Consider the following 25,937-nt stretch of genomic DNA (forward strand, 5'->3'; position numbering starts at 1 on the left):
GGTCTTAGGGTCAAATCTGTGCTGCCTATTTAGTTGGAGCCGGACTCGACTCGCGCATCAGCAGGCTGCACGCGAGCGTGGCTCGAGCGAGATGTCGCGTGCAGTGTAAACAGTGACCGTTAATAAGATGTAAACAACAGCTTCCAAACTTTCGATATTTACTTTATATTTATAATTTAACTCGTTTCTCTGAGGGGGGGATTGAAGTTTAGAGTAAGAATGAGAGCCGTTATAGTGACTGTTACAGTTTTACTTTGCTCGGAGGCGCTGAGTTTGGGTTTTGAGGGTTTTAAAGTTGGAGAGACGACGGAGGAAAAGCAGAAATGGAGAAACGAATTCGGTTTTACTGATTTAATACAGAAGAAAGTCAAGAGGAGCGAAGATTCGTGTCTTTTACCACCGCAATATCAATCCAAACTGCAGGAAAACACGCACACTGTGAGTATACTTTACTTTTAGGCTTAAAAGTACATGATGTACTCGGGCTACTCCAGACTATCCATCAGAAACCCTGTAATAATAGTCTGTATATTAAGGTCACATGGTTTCCTGCACGAATTTATAACATTTATTAGTATTTAGTTTGCATTTTAAGACAAACATTACGCTGTACTTAGTACAAATGCATGATGTTTCTTTTAATACTTTTAAATTGGTATAGATGCAATACACACATACAATACAAACTCTGTCCTATATGCATGCAACATATAACCCAATCATATTATACACCTGGTTTATTTATTTACTAGGATTTTAACCTCATGTTTTACACTTTGGTTCCATTCATGACAGGACAGGTAGTTACTCTTCACACAAGATTCATCAGTTCACTCACAAGTTAATGTCAAACACACTTGCACGTCTTTGGACTGTGGGAGGAAACCGGAGCGCCCGGAGGAAACCCACACAGACACGGAGAGAACATGCGAACTCCACACAGAAAGGACCCGGACCGTCCCACCTGGGGATCGAATCCAGGACCTTCTTGCTGTGAGGTGACCGGTCAGACCCCTTGTATTCATACAATACAAACTATGTACTATAATGCATGCACCGTATAACCTAATAGTGTTATGTATTGGTATGTACACAATCCACTGTATATGTATATTTTAAGACATTGCATTCCACAACTATGCTTGACCTTCTCCTTTGCTGCACTAACAGCTACTAATTGTTTGGCGAGGCTTTCCGCAGGCTTTTGGACTGTGTCTGTGTGAATTAGTGCCCATTCAGTCAAAAGCACAAGGTCAGTCATTGATGTTGGGCATCTTGCAGCTGAGCTGTTGTTTCTCCCAGATAACTTTTTTTCCAGGGTGACCTCTTATGTTTGATCAGGTAACCTGTCTGAGGGGAAATTTGATTTAACTAACCTAATGCAGTCACGACAGCTGGATTGTTCTCTTCAGTACAGTTTACTACCATAACATTTGGGTGTCAATAAAAAGAATGAATTAATTTGAAGTCTTTACTGTCGTATTGTGCAGTCGGTGCACCCAGTCACCCCTTGTTACCAAACAAGGTTGTAGTGCAAAGTCAAAACAGTGTAAATAAAGCAACGTGATTGTGCCACAAGTCCAGTCGCCCATCAGCCTGAAATCCTTTACGATTCTTTAGGAGGCCATTTATTCTTTCTGCTTCCATTTCTCTGATTCGTGTTATTAATTGTCCATCCGTTCAGCACATAGCCAGACCTCTCTTTCAACAAAGACGTATTCATAGCAAAGGCATTGTGGTGAAATGAGGATGAGTGTCTTCCGCACCAGTAAAGCCTCTCACATCGGTCCTGTGCCAGATATTTAGTGTTTGTCGAAACGGCACTGAATTTTTGTGCTTTATAGCTGTAGTAAAATCCAAATGTGAACGAGGCAAAGCGCCAAGTGCTGAGGGCTTGAAGCCATTTTTTTCTTTTATTATCAGCCTTTTAATTTACTTTGGAAATGTAAAATTTTGCTATGTGGTTAATAGTTTTTGTACACTCAGCGTCTAAACGTTTAGATTTAATTGGTCCTCCCCTGCTGCTATAGTCTACATATGTTTTTTGGCTTTCTCTGCGCTTTTTGTTCACCGAATGCTTGTAAATACTGTATGTGTATTTCTTACTTCCAAATGAAACGTATATGATATTACAATCCATAAAAAGTAACTGCATCTGAAAAGGAACTGCCAAAAGAGTTGCACCTATGAAGTACCACCACTTTGTGAATGTTACAGGGATTTACATCGAATAAACTGAACTGAAACATGCTGACTGTTTTCCTAGTGTTACCCTGAACATACAGACTCGTGCAAGACCACCAGTCTCGTGATCTTTTTTTTTTTGAAAATCTGTAAAAAGCTCTGGCTTTCAGAGTTCAGTGATCAAACTTGAACAGAAAGTCTACAGATTCTTCATAAGCCACGCACGCTGCATGCTACGTGAGATCTACACGTACCGAAAGCATGCCGTCTCGACGCCTTGTTGTTTTTAATGTCTGCTCTGAAACTTTAAATCTCCGTCATGCCAGTGGGGAAGTTCTTACGTGGGTCCAGTTAAAACAGAAACATGCCACAGCAGTCCTGTTTTTGCTCCTTCTCACATGCTGGAATTTTTATTTTTGGTAGAAGCATGTGTATTTTCGTAAGAGGTGGGATATATTAGGCAGCAAGTGAACACTTAGTACTTAAAGTTGATGTTTTGAAATGAAGTGCCAAATTGTGATGGCTAGACGACGCCAAAATAGCATGTCTTGTGTGGTGTTTTTGGCATGCTGTCTTAGCACCTAAGGAAGGTCTACTCTAACTGGTGAACCACCAATAGGGACATGGGTGCCTAAGGTGCATTAATGCATGTGGGGAGCGAAGGTTCCCCCACACAGATAAGCCTTTTCAGCAGGATTGATGTATCGAGCCATACTGCAAAAATACAAGGTGTTGAATTGGCCTCCTAATTCTTCAGGTCTTATCTGTGGGATCTGCTGGACTTTAAAGATCTGCTGCTAAAGTCTTGGTGCCAGATACAACAGGACACCAGTGGCCATGTGGTGTCCATGTATCACCCTCACATTTAATACTTTTTGAAGCCTTTTTGCCATCACAACACCACTGAGCATTCTTCTATAATATTTAAAGATTTAAAAACCCACAATAAAGAATTTGAACTGCACTAATGATGTTTTATCATTGAGACTTTATTATATCAGTCCAGATGCTACACCCAAGTAATTACAGATCCAAACCTAACTCTTGTATGTCAGCTTGAACCAGTTCTTGCAAAATCTGTTTAATGAGCCAAGATTATTCTCCAGGTCTTACGTTTGACTGGAACAGGCTCGAGCGTCAAGTGTTTCTAAGTGCTGCACCTCAGGAGGAAAAGATTGTTCATGTCTGGCATTTATTTCTCATGGTTGACCAGCCCACTGACAGCCGGCTGGCATTAAAATGTCCGCTGAACCTACCGAGGGCTCTAACTTTGTTATGCTTGGTTGTGTCAGCTGTCCAACGAAACAAAACGTGTGTTCTGTAAGAGTCATTTTGGCTGTAGATTGGATGCAGGTGTACCGAACGTGAGCGCTCGTACCGCCGAGGCTGGGATTACGGGCGGTGTTTGGATGGATCAGATGCGAGACAGCGAGGCAAAGCCGCCCTGCATTTGTAACACGGAAACTTTTATTCATGTTTGGATCGGCAAACGTGACTTTCCATTGCTCGCTGGATCCAAATATGCAGTGCTTGTTTTTTTAAAATATATTTTCCAGTTAATTTTTAAAACATGTTGTGAGTGTGAGTGAGAGAGAGAGAGAGAGAGAGAGAGAGAGAGAGAATGCTGGAGTGTGAATGCTTATATGAGCTGCAGATCCTAGGGGAACAATTCGGGATTACAAAAATGCTGTGAAGGCTTTTGCCTCGAAGGCAGCGGGACTAATGGACCTCGCACGTGTGTGTGTGTGTGTGTCCTAATCTATCAGTTTGTCCATTTGCCTTTTCTCTATCCTGCTTTCTGTCTGAATTCCAACTCATCCCATTATATTTTTATCTTTGTCTCCAGTCTTTCTTTCTGTCTGTCTCTCCCCTTGGCTAAATATCAGATAGACAGACAGTAGGATCTAAACGAAACCAAATTAAAACCTACAGAAGGATCGGCACAGAATGGTTGCTAATAATAGTGGGATTTTGGAAGAAAACGATGCTTTTCATGATTAAATCAAATGTGTTCGTATGAACTTGGCCCCCACTTTGCAGCTTTAACAGCCTCTAACTCTCTAGACTCACCCTAAAAGTATTTTAGGGTGTGTCTTTGGGCATCTGTGCTCAGTCAATCAATTCATTCAATCCGTGAGGTCGAGTGCAAGCTCGCAATCGGCATTCTAATTCATTCAGGCAAGTTTTCGATGTGGTTGAGGTTGAAGCTTTGTGCAGACCATTTTATGTGGTTGTACTGGAACGGAAAAGGGCCTTGCTCAATCTGCCACAAGGTTGGATGGATAGAATAGATTTTATACATCTTTTAGCAGTGGGTATGACTGAAACACCTAAATGAAATAATCAGAACGAGTGTCTACAAACTTGTGGCAGTATAATGTGTTGTGCCTCCTTTACAGAAACTGACAGACACTGACTTTCGTCTCTTGTTCTTGTTTTGCAGCGTGTCTTCACCGATGTGACGGGCTCTGTGTCACTCGCCTGGGTCGGAGATGGAACAGGGGTGAGTGTTCTCATATGTAACGCAGTACTGTGGCGGGTGGGGGGTGCGTACTTGTCCGTGCGATGTCTGTGCCGCCCCCAGGCAGGATAAAATAAGGAGGGTTGCGTCAGGAAGCGCATCCGGCGTAAAAACTGTGTCGAATTAGGTATGCGGACCAGAATGATCTGCTGTAGGGGCCCATAAAAAAATACAGACACCCAAAGCAGTTGAAAAAAGGGATGAATTTGATTACATGCATTTATTTAGACCTCCTTATCCTATAATATTTATAATTTAAGCAAAAGAATGATATTTATTGACTTAAAAGCATAGTTTAGCTCTTGAATATGTGAGTATGATGAAATAATGAGAGGTATCAGAATGGGAAAGATTGTTATAAAAGTCACAGCGAGACTGAATCAGTCTAAGATTTAGTCTGTAATAAATTATGAAGTTCATCGGGGGCTCGTTGTTGCATATGAACTGCCAAAAAACCATTTTTATTTGAGCACCATATTTATTACGTCCCAAAAGTGGCTCGTTTTAAAAATGACAGATCTCTGATTCCATGTAATTTACTATCACTGTCATAAAGACATTTACAAAGGAAACTTCATATCTGGGCTACGTTTACTCGAAGGATGATTCTGAAGGTTCTGTAGCTCTGTCTCAAACCTGCTTAATTGTTTTGGAAACGAGCTGTTCTGCCTCCTTAGCTGTGTGAGACGTGGACGTCCCGCTGGTTTATGTGTTTGTGTTTGGCTTCATGCTTTGAGCCAGCGGTATGCGACCCTTCCGAATCACATGCCATCGACAAACCAGGCTGATCGAATTTCCACCTCTTGTGCTGCACGTTATTTTTATTTTTTTTAAGACGCTCGGCATCTCCGTCTGAGATGGAAACGGTCGTAAATCTTTTTACTCGGCAGAACTTCCACCCTCAGATTTCAGCAATGAAACAGGAATGTTTATAAAAGGCTTTTCGAAAGCTTTAGTGTGAGAAACTAAACGGCTCTCTGGAACTTTAATACGAGCCATATTATTAAGTGCCGTCAAGTCCATCTCGACTCCTGGCTCCCGGCGACCATGTGGATAGTGTTTCTCCAGAACATGTTGTCTTCTCTTCAGGTCTTCCGGCTTCTTAATGGCTTGTCCATTGTTCCTCTAATTGTATCCATCCATCTTGTTGCTGGTTGTTGTCTTCCTCTTTCACCGTCAACTCTTCCAAACGTAATTGTCTTTTCCGATGATCTGGCTCTTCTCGAAACGCGCCCACATGCTTACAATGATAATAATTAGCTGAACGTCGTCAGCGACTGATTCTTTCTCATCAGGGTTGCATTAGGTTTAGCAAAACGCATGAATGGAGGCAGGAACACATCCCGGACAGGGCAGCGATCCATCACGCATCTGTTTATTTACTCACCCGCTCCTAGAAGCAGTTTAGAGCAGCCAATCCGCCTTGGCTCCATTCTGTTTTAGGGAGGTGAGACAGAACTGGAGAACCCAGTGATTTTAAATCGGATTGGGCGGGTGCCACAGCGTGCCCATTGTTACTGTATGTTACAATATGTGCAGGTACTGCTGGTCCTCACTACGTATCAGATGCCGGTGTTCATGTACCGCTTCAGCCAGCCCAAGCTCTACAGGAGGTAAGCGTGTGTCAGAGCTCTTTGGAACAACGACTGTTCCAGTTGAGAGTGCATCTTCTGGTAATTAATCTAATAGGAATAATTATTATTGTTTTTCCATAATAACTCCTTCTTGATCGATGGGTCAGTGAAGACTATGGGAAGACCTTCCAGGACATCACCAACCTCCTCAACAACACGTTCATATTCGGCCAGTTTGGAATTGCTATCAGTCCAGACAACTCTGGGAAGGTGAGGTTCAAACTCATCATGCATCATGCCGGTCTCACCGTGTAGTTCTCTTGTTCTGGAATTTTTAACACTGTCTGATTTTAATTCCGCCTCTTCCAGGTGATCCTGTTGGGTTATGTGTCTGAGGGAAAGGGCTCACGCATCTTCCACTCGCTGGATTTCGCTAAGAGTTTCAGCCCGACCGATTTGCCCTTTCAGATCCAGATGCAGTTCACTTATAACCCACAAAACAGCACCGTACTCACCGCTATCAGCAACACGGTAAGAACAAGAGTTATCCAGTTGTTACAGTTCATTTTACTTTGCTTAAAATATTGTTCGTCCGAAATAATTAAGTTAAAATTTGGAGTAGTTATTCTGTATTATGGCATTTGGTTAACAATTCAATTTCAAGTTAGAGTGACCGATGGCTCAGTGGAAAAGTACTCACTCACCGCGGGTTAAAAGTTCAACTCTTACCACCAGCCTGTCTCTAGTCAGCACTTAAGCGAAGGCCCTCAGCCCCAAATCGCTTGAATCGTATCCTGTGTTCCGATGTTTAAACTGCTGCTTCTCGTCCCTCGTGCAGTATGACCTGTGGCTCTCCGAGGATTTTGGACTCGACTGGAAGAGGATCCACGAGACCGTGTGTCTGGTGAAATGGTACGACAGGACGAGAGCAGTGTAAACACACGCGCACGCACACACACACACACACACACACATTCCACAACCTATAGCTTTAGAGGTCAAGAGAAACGGCTCGTACTCCGGTAAACAAATCATTCATTTGTGTGTTTGCTCGGTCCCAGTTTTTGCTGGAAAAACGACTATTGTCAATTAACTCAGATATATGATGCATGTTGGCAAAGTAAGTGCACTCGCACCACCTTAGTTATTGAGAAAACAGCATCGACGGTCGCTACTTTGGGGGTGCACTTGACAGAGAGCTCTCTGTGCCAGTCCCAAGCCCAGGAAGGGCGCCCAGGCATGCGGACCAGATCCGCTGTGGCGACCCTAATACATACAGGAGCAGCTGAAATAAAAGGAAAAATTAATTTGCACAATTAGTCACTTATTGCATGAACTCGCATTTTAGCTCGCCTAATCCAACGTCTGGCTGAAAAATATATTGTCATTAAAAAAAGCATAGTTCTTTCAGCTTGAATTATGGTATGACATGAAATTAATACATCATATGTTCAGAAGCGACAATGCAGGACATTTTGTCCTTTAGTGATGTTTAGTATTCTGTATTTGTGTGTGTGTTTAGGGGCACTGCAGACACCCTGTTCTTTACCACGAACCCCAACGGATCCTGCAGTAAGCACCTTGTATTCCTGTTATGTCACTATAGGTGTGTAGGACTTCCTACACTTTGTTGTGTGTGAATAATGTGTGTGTGTGTTTTCTGTAAGCTGAAAAGGGTATGTTGGAGTTGAGGAAGACCACAGACTATGGCAGAAGCTTTGAGACCATAGGGACCAGGATTTACTCCTTTGGCCTGGGAGGTCCCTTCATCTTCGCCTCCGTCATGTCTGGCATGGTACGTTAAAAAGTGGCGCGCATGTCGCGTATATATATAAAACAGGGCATCACGCTTCTGTCCGTCTTTCTGTCTTACCTTTGTGTCCCTCGGTTTCTCAGAGCTCAATGCGGAAGATCCATGTGTCGGTGGATCAGGGGACGGTCTGGAACATGGCCCAGCTGCCCACAGTAGGACACGAGCAGTTCTACTCCATCCTGGCCATCAACGACAACATGGTGTTCATTCACGTGGACGAACCCGGAGGTCAGGGCTCTGGAACTGAGAGTTCTGCTTTTACGTTGAAATCCATTTAAACAAAAATGATCAGTATTTTGGGCAGATTATTTTTTCCAGTAATATGATTTTATCCCTTTATACTGTATTTAGTCATGTTAGGATGCTGTCCATCAAACCTTTAACCAGTTTACTGCTGCCTTTCACTTCCTGCTCGTTTTCCGCTCTGCAGACTCAGGGATGGGCACCATCTTCGTGTCGGATGACCGAGGCATCCTCTTCTCCAAGTCTCTTGAGCGGCATCTTTACACGTCCACTGGAGGCGAAACTGATTTTACCGTCGTCACCTCGCTCAGGGGCGTCTACATGACGAGCATGCTGGCTCACGGTACACACACACAAACACACACTGTCAGAACATTTGAACTAATCTTCTATACATGGATTGGATTTTCTATAGCATTAGACCTTGTTTCATATTGGACAGATGATTGAAACCTTTTGAAATGGTTTAATAAGCCAAATAACAATTTGAATAGGGTTTCGAGAATGTCCTAAAACACAGTTTAGGTTATGGGATCGTTCTCGTATTTAGTTATTTTAGTGTGTATGAAACTATGATGGAGACAAGTGTGTTATTGCATGATGTAAGATCATATGTGCTGCTCTCTGGCGTGTATTGGTGTGTGATGCAAGCTGGTGTGTCGTGTAAACACTGAATGTATCTCACTGTGTGCAGATGGTTCCGTTCAGACAGTGGTGACATTCAATCAAGGAGGTACGTGGAGGCCCCTACAGAAACCTTGGAACACTGAATGTGACTCCACCGCAAAGGATCCTGAAACGGTAAGAACCTGTTTAGACATCATAAATTGAATACTGTATATGTTCTTCAGTAAATTAGAGTGACTTCTTTATGCATATGTAGCAAGGAAGGCTTTAAACACAGGTAACTACGTATACAGTGTATCACAAAAGTGAGTACACCCCTCACATTTCTGCAAATATTTTATCATATCTTTTCATGGGACAACACTATAGACATGAAACTTGGATATAACTTAGAGTAGTCAGTGTACAACTTGTATAGCAGTGTAGATTTACTGTCTTCTGAAAATAACTCAACACACAGCCATTAATGTCTAAATGGCTGGCAACATAAGTGAGTACACCCCACAGTGAACATGTCCAAATTGTGCCCAAATGTGTCAATATTTTGTGTGACCACCATTATTATCCAGCACTGCCTTAACCCTCCTGGGCATGGAATTCACCAGAGCTGCACAGGTTGCTACTGGAATCCTCTTCCACTCCTCCATGATGACATCACGGAGCTGGTGGATGTTAGACACCTTGAACTCCTCCACCTTCCACTTGAGGATGCGCCACAGGTGCTCAATTGGGTTTAGTCCATCACCTTTACCTTCAGCTTCCTCAGCAAGGCAGTTGTCATCTTGGAGGTTGTGTTTGGGGTCGTTATCCTGTTGGAAAACTGCCATGAGGCCCAGTTTTCGAAGGGAGGGGATCATGCTCTGTTTCAGAATGTCACAGTACATGTTGGAATTCATGTTTCCCTCAATGAACTGCAGCTCCCCAGTGCCAGCAACACTCATGCAGCCCAAGACCATGATGCTACCACCACCATGCTTGACTGTAGGCAAGATACAGTTGTCCTGGTACTTCTCACCAGGGCGCCGCCACACATGCTGGACACCATCTGAGCCAAACAAGTTTATCTTGGTCTCGTCAGACCACAGGGCATTCCAGTAATCCATGTTCTTGGACTGCTTGTCTTCAGCAAACTGTTTGCGGGCTTTCTTGTGCGTCAGCTTCCTTCTGGGATGACGACCATGCAGACCGAGTTGATGCAGTGTGCGGCGTATGGTCTGAGCACTGACAGGCTGACCTCCCACGTCTTCAACCTCTGCAGCAATGCTGGCAGCACTCATGTGTCTATTTTTTAAAGCCAACCTCTGGATATGACGCCGAACACGTGGACTCAACTTCTTTGGTCGACCCTGGCGAAGCCTGTTCCGAGTGGAACCTGTCCTGGAAAACCGCTGTATGACCTTGGCCACCATGCTGTAGCTTAGTTTCAGGGTGTTAGCAATCTTCTTATAGCCCAGGCCATCTTTGTGGAGAGCAACAATTCTATTTCTCACATCCTCAGAGAGTTCTTTGCCATGAGGTGCCATGTTGAATATCCAGTGGCCAGTATGAGAGAATTGTACCCAAAACACCAAATTTAACAGCCCTGCTCCCCATTTACACCTGGGACCTTGACACATGACACCAGGGAGGGACAACGACACATTTGGGCACAATTTGGACATGTTCACTGTGGGGTGTACTCACTTATGTTGCCAGCTATTTAGACATTAATGGCTGTGTGTTGAGTTATTTTCAGAAGACAGTAAATCTACACTGCTATACAAGTTGTACACTGACTACTCTAAGTTATATCCAAGTTTCATGTCTATAGTGTTGTCCCATGAAAAGATATAATGAAATATTTGCAGAAATGTGAGGGGTGTACTCACTTTTGTGATACACTGTATTTGGCGTACTTTGAAAGTATTTACAAATAAATGAATAAAAAGGAATGTGTGTGTGTGTGTGTGTGTTATAGTGCAGTCTTCATATCCACGCCTCCTACAGCACCTCCATGAGGCTCAATGTGCCAATGCTGCCGCTAACTGAACCTAATGCTGTCGGGCTCATGCTCGCTCATGGTGAATAAAAAACAGACGCAGAGATACGTACAGATTACACACACACATTTTTATTCATATATTTGTATTTTTTTTAACTGTATTTATCTCTTCCACAGATCTGTCTGCTTAAACAAATATCTGTACACCTGCTCATTAATGTAATTATCAACAAACAGACTCTCATCATCTTCTCAGGTAGCGTAGGTGACGCCGTGTCCATCTTGTCTCCCGATGTGTACGTGTCCAGTGACGGCGGGTACACGTGGGCACACGCGCTCAAAGGGCCGCACCACTACGCCGTTCTGAACTCGGGCGGAATACTCGTGGCAGTGGAACACAACCCCATTCAGCCAATCTCTCAGATCAAGTAAGCTCAGCTCGCTTTTCCTGGACTGTCGTCTTACACATGTTGAGTTTTGCACATCCTGAAATGATAATGTGTGAAAATGATTTTCCTTTTGGCTAAGACAGAAGAGTAAAAATAATTGCTGCTTTTTTTTATTATTATATAATCGTGAATGTTTGCACCTTTTTACTGGCATTTTCTTAAATGTATCCGTCATGGATTGTTTGGATTAGACGGATCCAAAAGATTTGTGGGCCTGCTTTGGACTGCGGACCTGATCAGGAAAAAAGCCAGTTTTCCTGGAATCACTGGGTGCAATGTGATGCATAAACACCCCCATTTCCTCCTCAGATATAGCCAGTCATGCTTCTATGTAGATGTCTGACCGGCCAATGGCACTGCTGGAGATTCAAACCCTGGATTCCAGCTGTATTTGGCTGGTGTAATTTAGTGCTGTGCTATCTAAGCGCCCCGTTACGGTTATTACTCTTAATATTAATAATAATATTATTCTTCTAGTATGCACAGAAGAGTTTTACTTTTGTTCTACATTTAACTATGACCTGTGTGTGTTTTTACCCAACATCAGATTCTCCACAGACGAGGGTCAGTGCTGGCACGCGTTTAACTTCACAGACGAGCCGCTCTACTTTACAGGTTTGGTCTCCGAACCCGGGGCTCGATCCTCCAGCCTGAGCCTGTGGGGCTACAGACGGCCGGTGCTCAGCCAACACTTGATTTCGGTCACCGTAGACTTCCGCCAGCTGCTCTCCAGAGACTGTGAGTAACGGCTGTTTATTTATTACGTACACAAAATGTGCAGAAATGTGACTGCATTTACAGGCTTGTGCAAATGTTTGGACTCGGTACGTTTTAAAGCCAGCAGTTGAACTTGTGTGCAATAAAAAAGAGCAGAAGTCTGTAGGGGATGTGTTCATGTATTTTCTCTCAAACGTTTCAGTCCTGTACTGTCTTGGACATTAAAGCTACTGCTGAGTAGCTCTAGGTGTGCAGAACAGTCATTTGTTGGTTGCACCAAAAGTATTAGTAATGTTTTTATGTACCTACTATTGTTAGGTATACCTATACCTATATAGACTCTGCATTTGTAAAAGATACAGATACTAACAGGATCCCGAGTGATTTAATGCATGTAATACAGTAAAAAGTAAAAAACGTATGAAGTTTTCAGTTGCGTTATATTGCACAAGACAAGTGCAGTTATGAGTATCTCTGTCCCTCCCTGCAGGTTTGCAGGAGGATTACGTGCAGTGGCTCGCCCACTCTGAGGACACCGGAGGCCCCAACGATGGCTGTCTGCTGGGATATAAAGAGAGATTTGTACGTCTACGAAAAGGCTCGGTGTGCTGGAACGGACGGGATTACGTCGTCACCAAGCAATCCACGCCGTGTCCATGCACGCTGGACGACTTTCAGTGGTGGGAATGCGATTACATTTATCCCTGAATACTCTAAATGGTTGGCAAAATGCTCACAGTGACCAGAGGTTAGAGTCAAACAGCACTACACTTTCATGGGTCTTGTGGAGTGGCTGGCCATCCTGCTCTTAACAGACGTAGCCAATCATATCTGCATGTAGACACCCGGCTGATGGCACCGCTGGGGATTTGAACCCTTGAATTACATCAATAGTGGGCTAGTGCAATTTACTGCTCTGCCACCACATTAGTAACGTATACCCTGATTTGTTATTACTTTATTCTCTGCATTTGGGTTATTCAGAGTTAAATTTCTTTCTAATCTTACTGTGATTAGATCAAACAAATGTAATTGGTGCTGCAAGCATGTATACATATACCTATTCAATAATATCATGCATATACTTGATGAAAGAGCTGTCAATCATCTATAACTTTAGCGAGAAGGTTAATTTAGTATAAGCAACCTCCAGTATTCGTTATGCTTGCTCTCTGACTTTTTCTTCCGTTCTGCAGTGATTTCGGGTACTACCGCGCTGAGAACAGCTCGGAGTGTGTGCCGCAGCCGGAGCTCAAGGGCCACGCGCTCGAGTTCTGCCTGCATGGCCGGAAAGAGCAGCTGCTAACCAACGGGTGCGGCATTGTCCAAAATATCATAAATATGTCTGTGTTTTTATGTCAACATTAAAGCATTTGCATTTAAACTACTCCCACACTTCACTAATAATAACCTGGTTTACCTTAATTGCATGTATTTTATTTTACTAGCTGGATAGGAAATGTGATAGAAAAACAACAACCGGGACCTGAGTTTGACTCTTCTGTTTTGTACTCTACAGGTACAGGAAGATCCCCGGAGATCAGTGTGAGGGAGGAACACAGCCGGAGAGGAAAGTGGTCGATCTGAGTAAGACGTGCGTCAGTAACCTGCTGAGTGCTGAAGTGTCAGAAGATTATAAGATCACTGCTGCGGTGATAGCCATAACCATTGTTGCTCTGCTCATTTGCACGGTCGCCGGGGTTTTCTTCATCAAGAAGTATGTCTGTGGAGGAAGGTCAGTTTACTTCATGTTACTGTTCTTTAGTCTTTCAGTAGCTGAATTGAAATGGGACTGTGTTATGTTTAAATGAATACGTTTGTGTGCCTCTGGTGTAGATTCCTGGTGCATCGCTATTCAGAGATGCTGAGGCATGTGGAGGCAAACGGCACTGAGGGAGTGGACGAGATGGACACCGCAGACGCCGGAGTAAACCACGACTCCGATGAGGTACCTACACTGACACTGTGTATATAAACCTCCTGTGATGGTTTATTATGACTCTGACATTGTGTAAATGTACTTTGTGTGCTACAGGACCTTATACCATAAAAGACAATGGACTGGATCCAGCCACTGGAACAGGAAATGCACCTTGGCAGTATTTTAATGTTGATGGTTTTATTATCTTCCTCCCTGTGCTCTACAGGGGTACAACAGGTGACTTGAAATGTGGTTGTGGGTGGCTGTAGTTGATGTGCATCTGATACGTCAGTTTAATACTAGTGAGGCTGATTTTTCCAGCACATTCCAGTAAAGATGCACTTCAGCTGAACTGGCCTGGCAATGAACATGGGCAGGAATTCCAACACTTAACACAGTTTTCACTGCACTGAAGAAACTTCACTCACCTACAGTTTTACCAATGCCAAGTAGGAAAGGCTGCCGGTAAGGTTATTATTCACATAATAATGTGCTTTAAAATATCACTGCAAAGTGATGTGTTAACTAGCTCAGTTAATTAAGCTAAAACCTTCACAAACCTTGCTGCTTTGTTGAGTTTACCAGCTTGCAATTTAGCATCCTTGCACCTTAATCACAGGAAAGACAGAAACGAACTCTTGTCAAAATGAATTTTTGGCCGTAGATAAATATCCCTTCCATCTATTGCTGAAGAAGCTCCAGGTCATCCTGCCCATACTACACACCACCAAGGCCCTAAAGAATCAGGGAGTATCCTGTTATAATTGAAGCCCAAAGGTTTTGTTATATTTTTAGATAAAGGTTTTAAGGGCTGGTTAGACAACCCCTAGTTCTCTCCTCCTCTTTATGCAAACATTTCTTGTAAGATTTCTGTTGGAGTTGAGTTTATAATAAATAGATTTAAATACACATTATATCAATCTAGGTGACAATCAGAATATTTTATGTTAATAATTACATGGTAAATAAATCTGCCCCCTTAATTGGAGATTAGTGGTGCACATTAGGTCCCTATTTGTATTTTAAAACAATGTATTATATATGGTTTAGGTTAAGTTTGTAATCATACATGATCAAATATTAAACAGAACACCAATAGTTAACCAACAAAGCCTTAAATATATTTTGCACTAATGAGACTTCAGATTGGATGGTAAATAATAATTATAATAATTAGTTAATGATGAAGTGAGGGCAAGGCATAGTTCTGGTTTGCACTCTTTAAATTAGGATGAATAAACTGTTTTTTGCACCCAAGTAAACAGTGCCCCACTGGTTGAAAAGCCCTGCTCTATAGTATGTTGGGTGGTTGTGTAAAAATGCAGCCAGATCGAAGGAGAGAGAGAGAGAGCATCTGTGGTTTGAAGACTAGATTTCCACCAAGGCCAAAAACTCACTGAAGCCTTAATTGACCGGCTAATGTCAGTAGAACTTGTGTGTGTACCAGGTTCTTTGTTCTGTGTCACTTAAAACATTGCAGTTGACCTTTTTAGCCTGTTTTTTAATGTCCTGTGATTTAATTGAGGTACTTTACACCTGCACTGTAAGTTTATACTGACAGCTTGCTAAGTAACTCATTATATTTTACTCATCATGTGAGATAAGCTGATTGAAGCAGTGTTACACTGAGGAAAGGATCCTGATTGCATCAGTCTAGGATTTTTTGTTTTGAAGCGGCTAAATGGTCTTTAACTCAAGACAGCATTCATGTTACATTTTCATAAACCAGACTAAGCACACAATAGCAATCTTTATAGCAATAAGTACATTTAACTGAGTTGATTCTCTAATCTTACTTGTTCTGACATCTCTGTAATTTGCTTCACTGTTCAGCCATTTCTTTCCATTTTCATGACAGACATATGTAGCAAAAGGAAATTAACTGTTTACACAGATGAAGTCAAAACTGTGCATCTATTGTAGGGGACACTTATGTCATGGCAGTATTTTATTTTATTTGCTTAGAAAGATGTCAGTGATTTTGCACAACCTTGTGTTATGTGTTAATGATTATGATTTAGTACAGATAGTAATTTCTTCCCCTAATAATTAGAGCTATGTTGACATCATTAAAATGAAACCCCAAAAGCCTCACACTTAGGATGAAAACCCAAACTGTTACTTTATGCTGCGAGAAAATTTAGGTAGTCATATGTAGTCCAAAAACCCCAAGAAAGATGTTTCGGCTCTAGGTTTGGTTTAAATTAGAAGATATTAAAGCATAGTTGACACTGTGCACAGTGAACTTTCTCTGCTCCTGCTTTTTCTTGTATACGTGTCCCTTATAAGTGTATGTAAACTTTTGACTTTAACTGTATGACAAGACAATAATGCCTGGATATGATGTGAATACAGTGTTTTTATGGTACTTTTTTAAAAATATACATCTCAGGGGTTCTCCCTTTAGTCACTGTTTGTGATGGGGAAGGTTTCAGAAAGTGTAGATGGTTGTATGTTGGATTCATTTCTGCTAAATTCAGTTTTTAACTTTTTTATTTGAATCCAATGTTTGAATGTAAGTGAAGAAAACACATTATATTTCCATTGTTGTAAATATAATTTGTGTATTATAGCTGCTGTTTGTACCTACATCATGTGTTTTAAGAGTGTACATCAAGTTTTAAGAGTCACTTTCAACTCACAATGCTTGTAATTGACTTTTTGTGGTCAATTCCCACAACAATTTAAATAAAGGACCAACTATAGGCTACTTTGTAATTGATAGTATTTTTTGACTAGCTATTTTTGTGCAAAGTTAATAAAATTTATTTTAACTATGTGACTGTTTTTAAAGGTCTCTTGATTTCTAATGAATTACTGATTTATAATAACTTACGATGTACAGTGTTAATGGGACCTGGGTTCAATGCTTGACTGGTAAGTGACTACTGGACTGGAGTTTGGCACGTTCTCCACGTGGATTTCTAAAGTGATTACACTCGTATTTTAAATGTAACAATGGCCACTAAATTTGTTCGAGATTTTTCGTTTAAGAAGCAGTCTTTTGTTTACAAGTTTTCTTTCAGACGGTTAGTTTGGTTTGCCTGGAGTTGAAGAATCGGTTCGTTTCAGACCGACTCCTGGCCCAAGAGTTTTCAGTGCGCCAAATTTGAGAAACACGTATTAAATTACTCTACGACTTATCAGCTATTTATTTAACATTCTGTGTTTGACTATTCGTGCTTTAACTGCGAAGTTAAACAGAACTAAAATCTCTTTCTGGATTTATTCCAATGATCCAGAGTCTGAGTCGACTCTTCATTCCCAAAGAATCGAATCTGTGTGTTGATTCTTTAGTGATAGGCTCCCAGCCGTTATTCGACCCAGCGCCATTTTATGTTGCTGCGCTCCAGCACTGAAGCGCGGTGTGATTGGGCTCCGCTTTCCGCCATTAGAGCCAATCAGAGGGAAGCGGAGACACGGTGAGTGCGGGGGACGGGACTCGCTTACAGCTGGGGATTGGTGTGTGATTGACCAACCAAATGACTAAAATCCATATAAACAGGAATTGCATGATTTGTGCGCGTTAATAGGGCCGTTTAACGCATTAACTTTAAATACCACAAAGTACAAAAATGGACTAGTTAGCATCAGTGCTAACTGATATAAACAGGCCTGACTGACCTTACATTAATGCTTTCTTTGTTCCAGTGGCTAGCAAAACAGTTAGCATCTAGCTAGTTAAAATCTCTGTGTTAAACAGGACCGTGTGGCTACTAAGTTTAAAACAACAATATTAATCTACATAACGAATTGATATGCTTGTTTTATTAGGGTTACTGTAGTAGCAATGTCGTGAGCCTTTCTTTCAGCTAGGTAACGGACTGGGACTGTGGCCGAATCCCAAATGCATACAGTTTTCTCAGTAGTGCACTATATAGCACCGACCGGTCAATTATTTAATCCCCGTCGTAGTGCACACAGTAAGGGAACATGAAGCGGATTGGTATTCGGCCTATGAATCGACCGTTTAAATGTAAAGTCCGGTATCAAGTTCTCTTTTAGTTCTCGAACGACATGTTTATTATTTAATAAATGTTTGTGATATTTTTTCTTCTTCAATTTGTATATCTACTACTTAAACAAAACAATTTTGAGGCACTTGTTAATAAATTGATTACAATTAAAATGTCCTCTTTGGTGTCTTTATGCCACTTCTTATTTTAAATTAATTAAATGTAATAGTTATAATATCATGAGGTTCATGTGGAAAAGCCACTGATCTCTGCAAGCAATACTGACATGCACATATGCTCCACAATGCAACATGTTCTATAGCTACTCGTTCTTATTAATACAAAAAACCTAAATACGGTGTCGGTGTGGGTTTCCTCCGGGTGCTCCGGTTTCCTCCCACAGTCCAAAGACGTGCAAGTGAGGTGAATTGGAGATACAAAATTGTCCATGACTGTGTTCAATATAACCTTGTGAACTACAGTTCCTGTCATGAATGTAACCAAAGTGTAAAACCTGACGTTAAATTCTTATAAAACAAACAAACAAACAAAAAACCTAAATTATTAAAATATGAAGATGATCAAACTGACCCACTTTCTGTATTTATTTCTCTGTTTTGAATATATAATGTCATGCTGAGTGCAGAACTGGAATAGACTGCAGAAATGGAGCAGTATACTGAGGCTAGTGGTGGAGAGCAGATTGTGCTGCAGACAACCGGTGGAGCCATGCAGCAACAGGTACGAGGTGTAAATCCAGTGTACTAATGATAATGTGCCTATGATGTACTTCTAAAAGAAAATAAGTAGTGTTAAGAGGCTGAAAGCCTGGGTCAGACTTAATGTCTGTTTCAGGCTTTTTAGTGTAAGGCTTTTAGTTTATATCTGCTGGGTGAATTTTGCTGGTATAGCATTGAACCCTTGAAGACCACTTTGTGTGTGAGGTGTGTGTATAATTAGAGCACTGCGTTCTCTGTGGTGCAGAGCACACTAACCACAGTGCAGCTGCAGGCAGACCCTCAGATGGATGCAGGCGCAGGCCAGCAGGTTCAGACTCTCCAGGTAGTTGTATTCTTACCGAGGATTTTTCCCTTTATTATTGTGTTTCTCTGCATGTCTGCAACACAAACTGGGCCAGAATCATGCATCAAAACAAGTCGTCATCATTAACGGTCCTTCCTTAAAAGCACATCTGCATTTGAATGAAAGACCACAGATGTACCAAGGATGCCTGATCGGAATCAAACGTATTTTGTTTTGAAAAAAATAAACCAGTTTATTTATTTTTATATCTTGTCGCTGTATAGACTCACTATTTTGGCTTTGGCTAAATTGCAATTTCAATACATTTGAAATATTCCCCAATTAAAACTGCAAGGTAACTTTTTAAAATGAGTTTGGAATTAGGTCCCACGCGTACACAACGATTTACAAATTTTAAGTTTGCAAACTAATCAGGTGTAAAACTTGTGAGCATTTATTCCTGTGTTATTACACATATATAACCCCAATTCTCAATAAGCAGGGTCTTCATTGCTGATTTGAGGCCAGTTAGTGCTATTTAAGGCAAACTGACTCTAGATCAGGCTTTCAGATCATCATCATCGGTCTTGTTTTTGGTTTATCACTGAATTACCATTTCTGTTCATAACAAAAAATGAAATAAACATCAAATCATTTGTAATGTAAAGCTGTTTTGCATTTGTTGTGGGTATTATTACAGAAAGGTCTGTGTGTGCCTGCATGCTGCACGTAGTTCAGTGTATGTATAAATGTGTATCTTCAGTGTTTTGATTTGTTCATGCAGCTGCTAATGAGAACCCCGTTCTGCATGTTGGGCCTAGGGTTAGTTAGCAACTCATTCTTTACTCTTTTCTTAAGGTTCAGGGCCAGCCTTTGATGGTGCAGGTCAGTGGGGGTCAGCTGATCACCCCCTCTGGTCAGCCCATAATGGTACAAACTGTGCCAGGAGGACAGGGACAAACCATCATGCAGCTACCAGTGACTGGCACGCAGGGTCTTCAGCAGGTGAGCAGTGTTTTTCATTCAGCTTTCGTTGGGTTGAAAGGTTTCAGCAGTAAAAGAGACAGAATTGTGCTGTAATGATTAATCGGTTGATTGTATACAGTTTCCTCCATAATTATTGGCACCCCTGGTAAAATGAATAAAAAAGGATATCGTTATATATTATTAAATGATTATGTAAAATGTAATGGACTCAGATACCGTGCTTTATGTTCTCCAACCCTATAAGATGCTATAGAAGAGAACTAAGTGCTTCTTGATTAGCAAAGGGAGGTTGTACAGAGGATTAAATGCATGGGTGCCAAAAAGCGTGACGGGAACTGAATGAAAATCTTGATTGTCTAATTGTGTATCAGATCCAGCTGGTGCAGCCGGGTCAGATTCAGCTCTCTGGAGGTCAGACTCTACAGGTTCAGACAGCACAGGGCCAAACGCAGCAGATTATCATCCAGCAGCCGCAGACAGCAGTGACCGCCGGACAGAACCAGGTAGCTCGTTGTACTGCTTGTTAAAACGGAGATGAAATATTGCTCATGATCATGAAGTCGATGATTAAACACATAACATATATAACAGAGAGCATTGTGATAGGTTGACAGTTCATAACTTTGCCATATAGTACATTAGTACTTAGTTTACGGGTGTGTAAACGTGCGTGTTTCTTCCTCAGCCTCAACAGATCACAGTGCAGGGTCATCAGGCTCAGACGGCTGAGGGTCAGACCATCCTGTACCAGCCTGTTAACGCTGATGGAACCATCCTCCAGCAGGGTAACTCAGTTTAGTTTCTTGTAGAATGATTTGGAGACCCACTGTTCACTTCATCTACAGTTATATTTGCTTTATGCAAATGTAATACTGAACTGTACTGTGCTGTGGCCCTCCAGCGCTTTTACATCCCTCATTTAGGGCAGAAATTACCACACCTGATTTGACCAGACATATAATACTGTATGTCTTTGTGTTTGTTTTTCTGATTTTCCTCCCCTTTATCTCCCAATCTACACATTTCCAATTCCCAACTATAAATCCGGTGCTGGTTGCACAATCTCCAATCTGATCAAGGAGATTGTATATCACAGCGGCAGCAGAAAGAGACGCTGTCCAGCCTTACTTCGCTTAAACACGGCCAGTTGTGTTGTTGTGGATGCCCGCTCTGTAGCTCTTCATGGTTTCTGATGTCCAAATTACTAAAGCTGCCCTACACTGTATTATTTTACACTATTACATAGCTGTTCCCTAAAAAAAGAGCATTAGCTATGCTCTCTATAACTGCCCCCATTTTCCATGTGTTTTGCTTTTCAGGAATGATCACAATTCCAGCATCCAGTTTAGCTGGCAGTCAGATCATCCAGACTGGTTCAAACCCAAATGGCACCACTGGGCAGGGCACTGTGACTGTGGCTGTTCCGGTCGCTGGGAACATGGTCAATGCTGGTGGAATGGTTATGGTGAGTTATTTATAGGCTGCGCTGCACTTGCTTGTGCACCTTTCATAGAAAAACACAGAGGCATTATAGTTCTACGATGATAGTTCATACTGTTTGTACTGCTATGCAATTAAAACGTATAAACCTACAAGCTATTACATAATAAAACTAGGTACATACACAGTCTATAATAAACAAACATGATTTTCAGGACCAAGATTAAGATTTCTAGGCCACACATTGAGAGGTAACAGCGACTAGTACCTGATTGGTTCAGGCTATCATAGCATTTGTCTGAGAAGGTGGGGGTTAGTATGTTTTCATGAGGGTAGGATTTGAACTGAAGGCGTGTGTGTGTGATCTGTGTGTGTATCAGATGGTCCAAAGTGGCGGCTCTGTCCCCACCATGCAGCGGATCGCTCTGCCTGGAGCAGAAATGCTGGAAGAGGAGCCGCTCTACGTTAACGCTAAGCAGTACCACCGCATCCTCAAGAGGCGACAGGCCCGCGCCAAGCTCGAAGCCGAGGGCAAAATCCCTAAAGAAAGGAGAGTGAGTGAAACTAATCCGTTCCTTTGGTTCTGTGCCAAATGTCTTGGACCACATAGTTTACTTACCACATAGTTTGTCAAATTAGTGTTGACTTACTCTGTATTTACTGTATGCAATCAGAGAGTTGCTTTAAGCTTTAGCCCTTAGAAAAGCAATTAGAATATAACCACGAGAAGTAATTGTGCAGGCTAATTTGTTTAGTAATGCACAGATGTTTTAGATATGGGATATCACATGGCAACCCTAGGGCTGAAGTATGTGATGAAGGAGCTGTGCCCTGTGTCTATTAACCTAACATATGCTTTTTTATTTAGCAATACCTTCATGAGTCGCGTCATCGCCATGCCATGGCACGGAAACGGGGCGAAGGCGGGCGTTTCTTCTCTGGGAAGGAGGGCGATGATCCACTTGGGCAGGTGAGCGGCGGGCTGGAGACCAGTTGTATTTGGACTGCCAAATACCTAATCACTGACTAATGTCCAATCACCTTGTGCCTTCTGTATTTGTAAGCCCAGCTTGGGATTGGCCCTTATCATTACGCCACACAAGCTCACTATAAACAAAGTCATTAATGATATATCTGGTGGCCTAATAGCAGTGGCCTTTTCAGCAGGATAATTCACATTTCCTACTGCTAAAAAGATCAGGAATGGTTTGAGGAACATGATAAAGAGTTTGAGGTGTTGACTTGGCCTCCAAATCCCCCAGATCTCAAGCCAAATGAGCAAGTCCAATTCATGGAGGCAACTTACGAAACATTAAGGATTTGCCATATGACACCATAGGATCATGCCCTAGGGGGACTTAGTCAGTATAATGCTGGTGGTTTTAATGCTATGGATGTTCTCTGTATGTGTGTATACACACCCCCTGTGCTGCCACGGCAGAAATACACCTCAGGACTCAACAGCATAATACTACAGTGATCTGATTTCACTCTTATTTATACATCTTTATCTCTCCTCTTCTTCTTCTTCTGTGCTGCAGATGGAGTCAGAACAGAGTCAGCCCGGAGAGGAAGCCGTGGTTCAGATGATCAGCATTTCATAACGTTCTCGCTCAGTTTATACGCTGGACTTCGTACGGCTGCGCAGCTCGAGAAATCGGTCCGAATCTCAGCCGGCGATTCGATTAGGTTTCTGTACTGACAGGCTGATCTAGGATCTGTTTATTGCCTTGTTTGTAAATAATGCAGTTGTATGAGCGGCGGAGCAGCTTGTTCTGTGTAAGCGCTTGTGTTTTGATACGTTTTCATACTTTTATATGTGGATACAGATTTGGTGTGTGTGTGTTATGGCCTCGTGTCGATTGTTCGTATTTGCTGTGTTTTATATGAGACGCGTCGGTTCTACACCTGCGCTTTAACTGAACGTGCGTTTGAGTTGATTTGAATAGGGACCACTCGTGCTCACTCTTATGTTAATGTCGTATTAAGATGCAGGCAGATCAAACCACGCTCATTTCAATATGTCCGACACGTTTACTGTGGCACATTTAAACAGTTCTCCGACTATGCACTTTCATATCGTTTATCAGGTACCAAATACCTGGAAAGGTACCACAAAACAGGTCAAAAGCCATGTCATTTACATTTACAGGCATGCACCAGAGCCATTTTGGTCAATATAAGTTAATGTCCTGTAATGAAATATGTAAATGCTTACTTTGCAAATATGTACGTGCAGCCAGTTTTAGGGACATGGTTTAGGATTATTACAGCTTATGTATTATTGTATGTGAACATGTTTTTCTAACCATAACCCTGCTCCAACCCTAAACCTAACCCTACCCCAATCTAAACCTAACCCTAACCCTGCTCTAGCCCTAACCCTGCTCTAGCCCTAACCCTGCTCTAACCCTAAGCCTTCCCTGCTCAAACCCTGCTCTAACCCTAAGCCTTCCCTGCTCAAACCCTAACCCTGCTCTAGCCCTAACCCTGCTCTAACCTTAACCCTGCTCTAACCCTAAGCCTTCCCTGCTCAAACCCTAACCCTGCTCTAGCCCTAACCCTGCTCTAACCTTAACCCTGCTCTAACCGTAAGCCTTCCCTGCTCTAACCCTAACCCTGCTCTAGCCCTAACCCTGCTCTAACCCTAAGCCTTCCCTGCTCTAACCTTAACCCTGCTCAAACCCTAAACCTTACCCTACCCCGATCTAAACCTAACCCTGAACCTAATCCTAACCCTGCTCCAACCCTAACCCTACCCTGCTCTAACCCTAAACCTAAACCTACCCTACTCTAACTTTGCTCTAACCTTAACTTTGCTCTATCCCTAAACCTGCTTTAACCCTAGCCCTGCTCTAACCCTAACACCTACTCTAACCCTAAACCCAACCCTACCCTGCTCTAACCCTAGCCCTGCTCTAACCCTAAACCTAATCCTGCTCAAACCCTAACCCTCCTCTAACCCTAAATCCTAACGCCTACCCTAACCCTAATTCTAACCCTACCAAAACCTGAACTTTAATCTAACCCTAACCTTCCCTTAACCTTTCCCTAACCCTTTTCCAACCCTATCTTTAACCCTAAACCCACTATGATCTGACCTAGGTTTAATGGTTAGAATTTTTACTTTGCAAGTATGTACGTGCAACCAGTGTTAGGAACATGGTTTACGACAGTTGCAGCTTCTGTATTCTTGTATCTGGACATGTTTACTTTCCACCAAAATGTCTGAACTTTTTAGAGACACGTCGCTCCTGAACTCAACACACTCCAGAAACTGTGACAGTTTCACCAATATATTTATCCAACACCATATCACATTTGTAAGAGTTACTTACTTAACCAGTTCAACCTAGTTTATTGGTAAACCAATTTTCCTGAAAAAACAAAGCCAGTCAAGTGATGAAATGATTCCATGACAGAACTTAACAGTAAAAGCATTAGTCAAACATAGCAGTGGCAGTTTAAGTGGAGCATTAGGGTGCTTTGCCACAGCAGGATTTGGACGACGTCTTGACAAGAACTAAACACAATGTGGCCATGAGTTGAAGCTGAGGTGTGATGGAGTCATGCAGCAGGACGATTCACCATACAAAAGCAAGTGATGTCGGTCGGCCACCTCAATAGTTGTTGGCCTGTAGAAAAGCAGGAACAAGACCCTACTCTGATTTTTCCAGCAGTTCTGGAGTTGTCGAAAATGCTCGTGGGTTTGAAGAAAACAAAATGTTTGGCCTTTTTAACCATTTGTCAGAAATGTTTCTCTATAAATGATGTATCTGCATGTCCAATTTCAAACTGGACTGGTGTTTTTCTTTGCCAGGCAACTTAACACAGCAACTTGATAACATATATAGGATTATATATAGATGCCCTATAGGCCTTTCACATGCCATGCATATGCCACCCTCCAAGAAGTGGTCTAATTTACTTCTACTGACACATAGGGCTTGTGAACACACTTTAAATGTTTCATAATTTCAGACAAGCAGCAAAGAGAACACCGGAGACCCAAAGTATGATTTTTTCTGAGACTTTTCAGGATGTAGCTTATTTAGGCAGTTTAAATAAACACTATTAACTTATTTAGTAACTTAAAATAACTAGTAGCTTATTTAGGCAGTTTAAATAAACACTATTAACTATCGGGCTACAAACAGAAGTCACAGACGGTGCAAGTTTGGCTTTTAGGTTATTAGAACCCACCAAAAACACAAGAGAACACAGAAGTGATTACATATGTGCACAAGTATTAACATACTGGTGTACTATTCACTGAATAAAATGAATTTTCTATCACTAATTTCATCAGTACTGTACACCAATACATTAATCAAATTATTCCCTACCTAAAACTGTTTTTGTCTAATAAAGGGATGTACTGATCAGGTTTTCGATTAGAAAAGATTGTATTGTGTCTGCATTAGACCAGTAGGTGGCGCCAGCTAGAAGAGCTGTAGCTATGAGTCCTTGGAATAGCTGTGATAGTTTTTCCCTAAAAGAG

General features: G+C 41.9%; 2 protein-coding genes across 5 annotated transcripts; both read left to right on the top strand.

Annotated features, from left to right (window-relative positions):
* Positions 1-76: 76 nt before the first annotated feature.
* Positions 77-16,809, top strand: sort1a (sortilin 1a). Of its 2 annotated transcripts, none has more exons than XM_062986660.1 (19): positions 77-438; positions 4,628-4,687; positions 6,245-6,318; positions 6,447-6,549; positions 6,649-6,810; positions 7,118-7,191; positions 7,802-7,851; positions 7,947-8,074; positions 8,176-8,320; positions 8,523-8,678; positions 9,030-9,136; positions 10,920-11,022; positions 11,200-11,371; positions 11,940-12,130; positions 12,600-12,789; positions 13,306-13,422; positions 13,629-13,844; positions 13,946-14,057; positions 14,145-16,809. In XM_062986660.1, the coding sequence occupies exons 1-19, from the start codon at positions 220-222 to the stop codon at positions 14,157-14,159; spliced, it is 2,394 nt and encodes a 797-aa protein (XP_062842730.1). In that variant the 5' UTR covers positions 77-219; the 3' UTR covers positions 14,160-16,809. The 2 variants fall into 2 exon arrangements, with proteins under 2 accessions (XP_062842730.1, XP_062842731.1); XM_062986661.1 differs by having other exon boundaries at positions 399-438; positions 6,452-6,549.
* A 586-nt stretch (positions 16,810-17,395) lies between these two features.
* Positions 17,396-25,231, top strand: nfya (nuclear transcription factor Y, alpha). 3 transcript variants are annotated; one of them, XM_062986838.1, is made up of 10 exons: positions 17,396-17,452; positions 18,633-18,727; positions 18,971-19,051; positions 19,868-20,014; positions 20,368-20,499; positions 20,682-20,781; positions 21,316-21,461; positions 21,817-21,990; positions 22,305-22,406; positions 22,978-25,231. In XM_062986838.1, exons 2-10 carry the CDS (start codon positions 18,653-18,655, stop codon positions 23,038-23,040), a joined length of 1,020 nt encoding a protein of 339 aa, XP_062842908.1. In that variant the 5' UTR covers positions 17,396-17,452; positions 18,633-18,652; the 3' UTR covers positions 23,041-25,231. The 3 variants fall into 3 exon arrangements, with proteins under 3 accessions (XP_062842908.1, XP_062842909.1, XP_062842910.1); XM_062986839.1 differs by having other exon boundaries at positions 18,971-19,048; XM_062986840.1 differs by lacking the exon at positions 18,971-19,051.
* Positions 25,232-25,937: the final 706 nt, after the last annotated feature.

This window comes from Trichomycterus rosablanca, chromosome 24 (genome assembly GCF_030014385.1).
Source record: "Trichomycterus rosablanca isolate fTriRos1 chromosome 24, fTriRos1.hap1, whole genome shotgun sequence".
Classification (NCBI taxonomy): domain Eukaryota; kingdom Metazoa; phylum Chordata; class Actinopteri; order Siluriformes; family Trichomycteridae; genus Trichomycterus; species Trichomycterus rosablanca.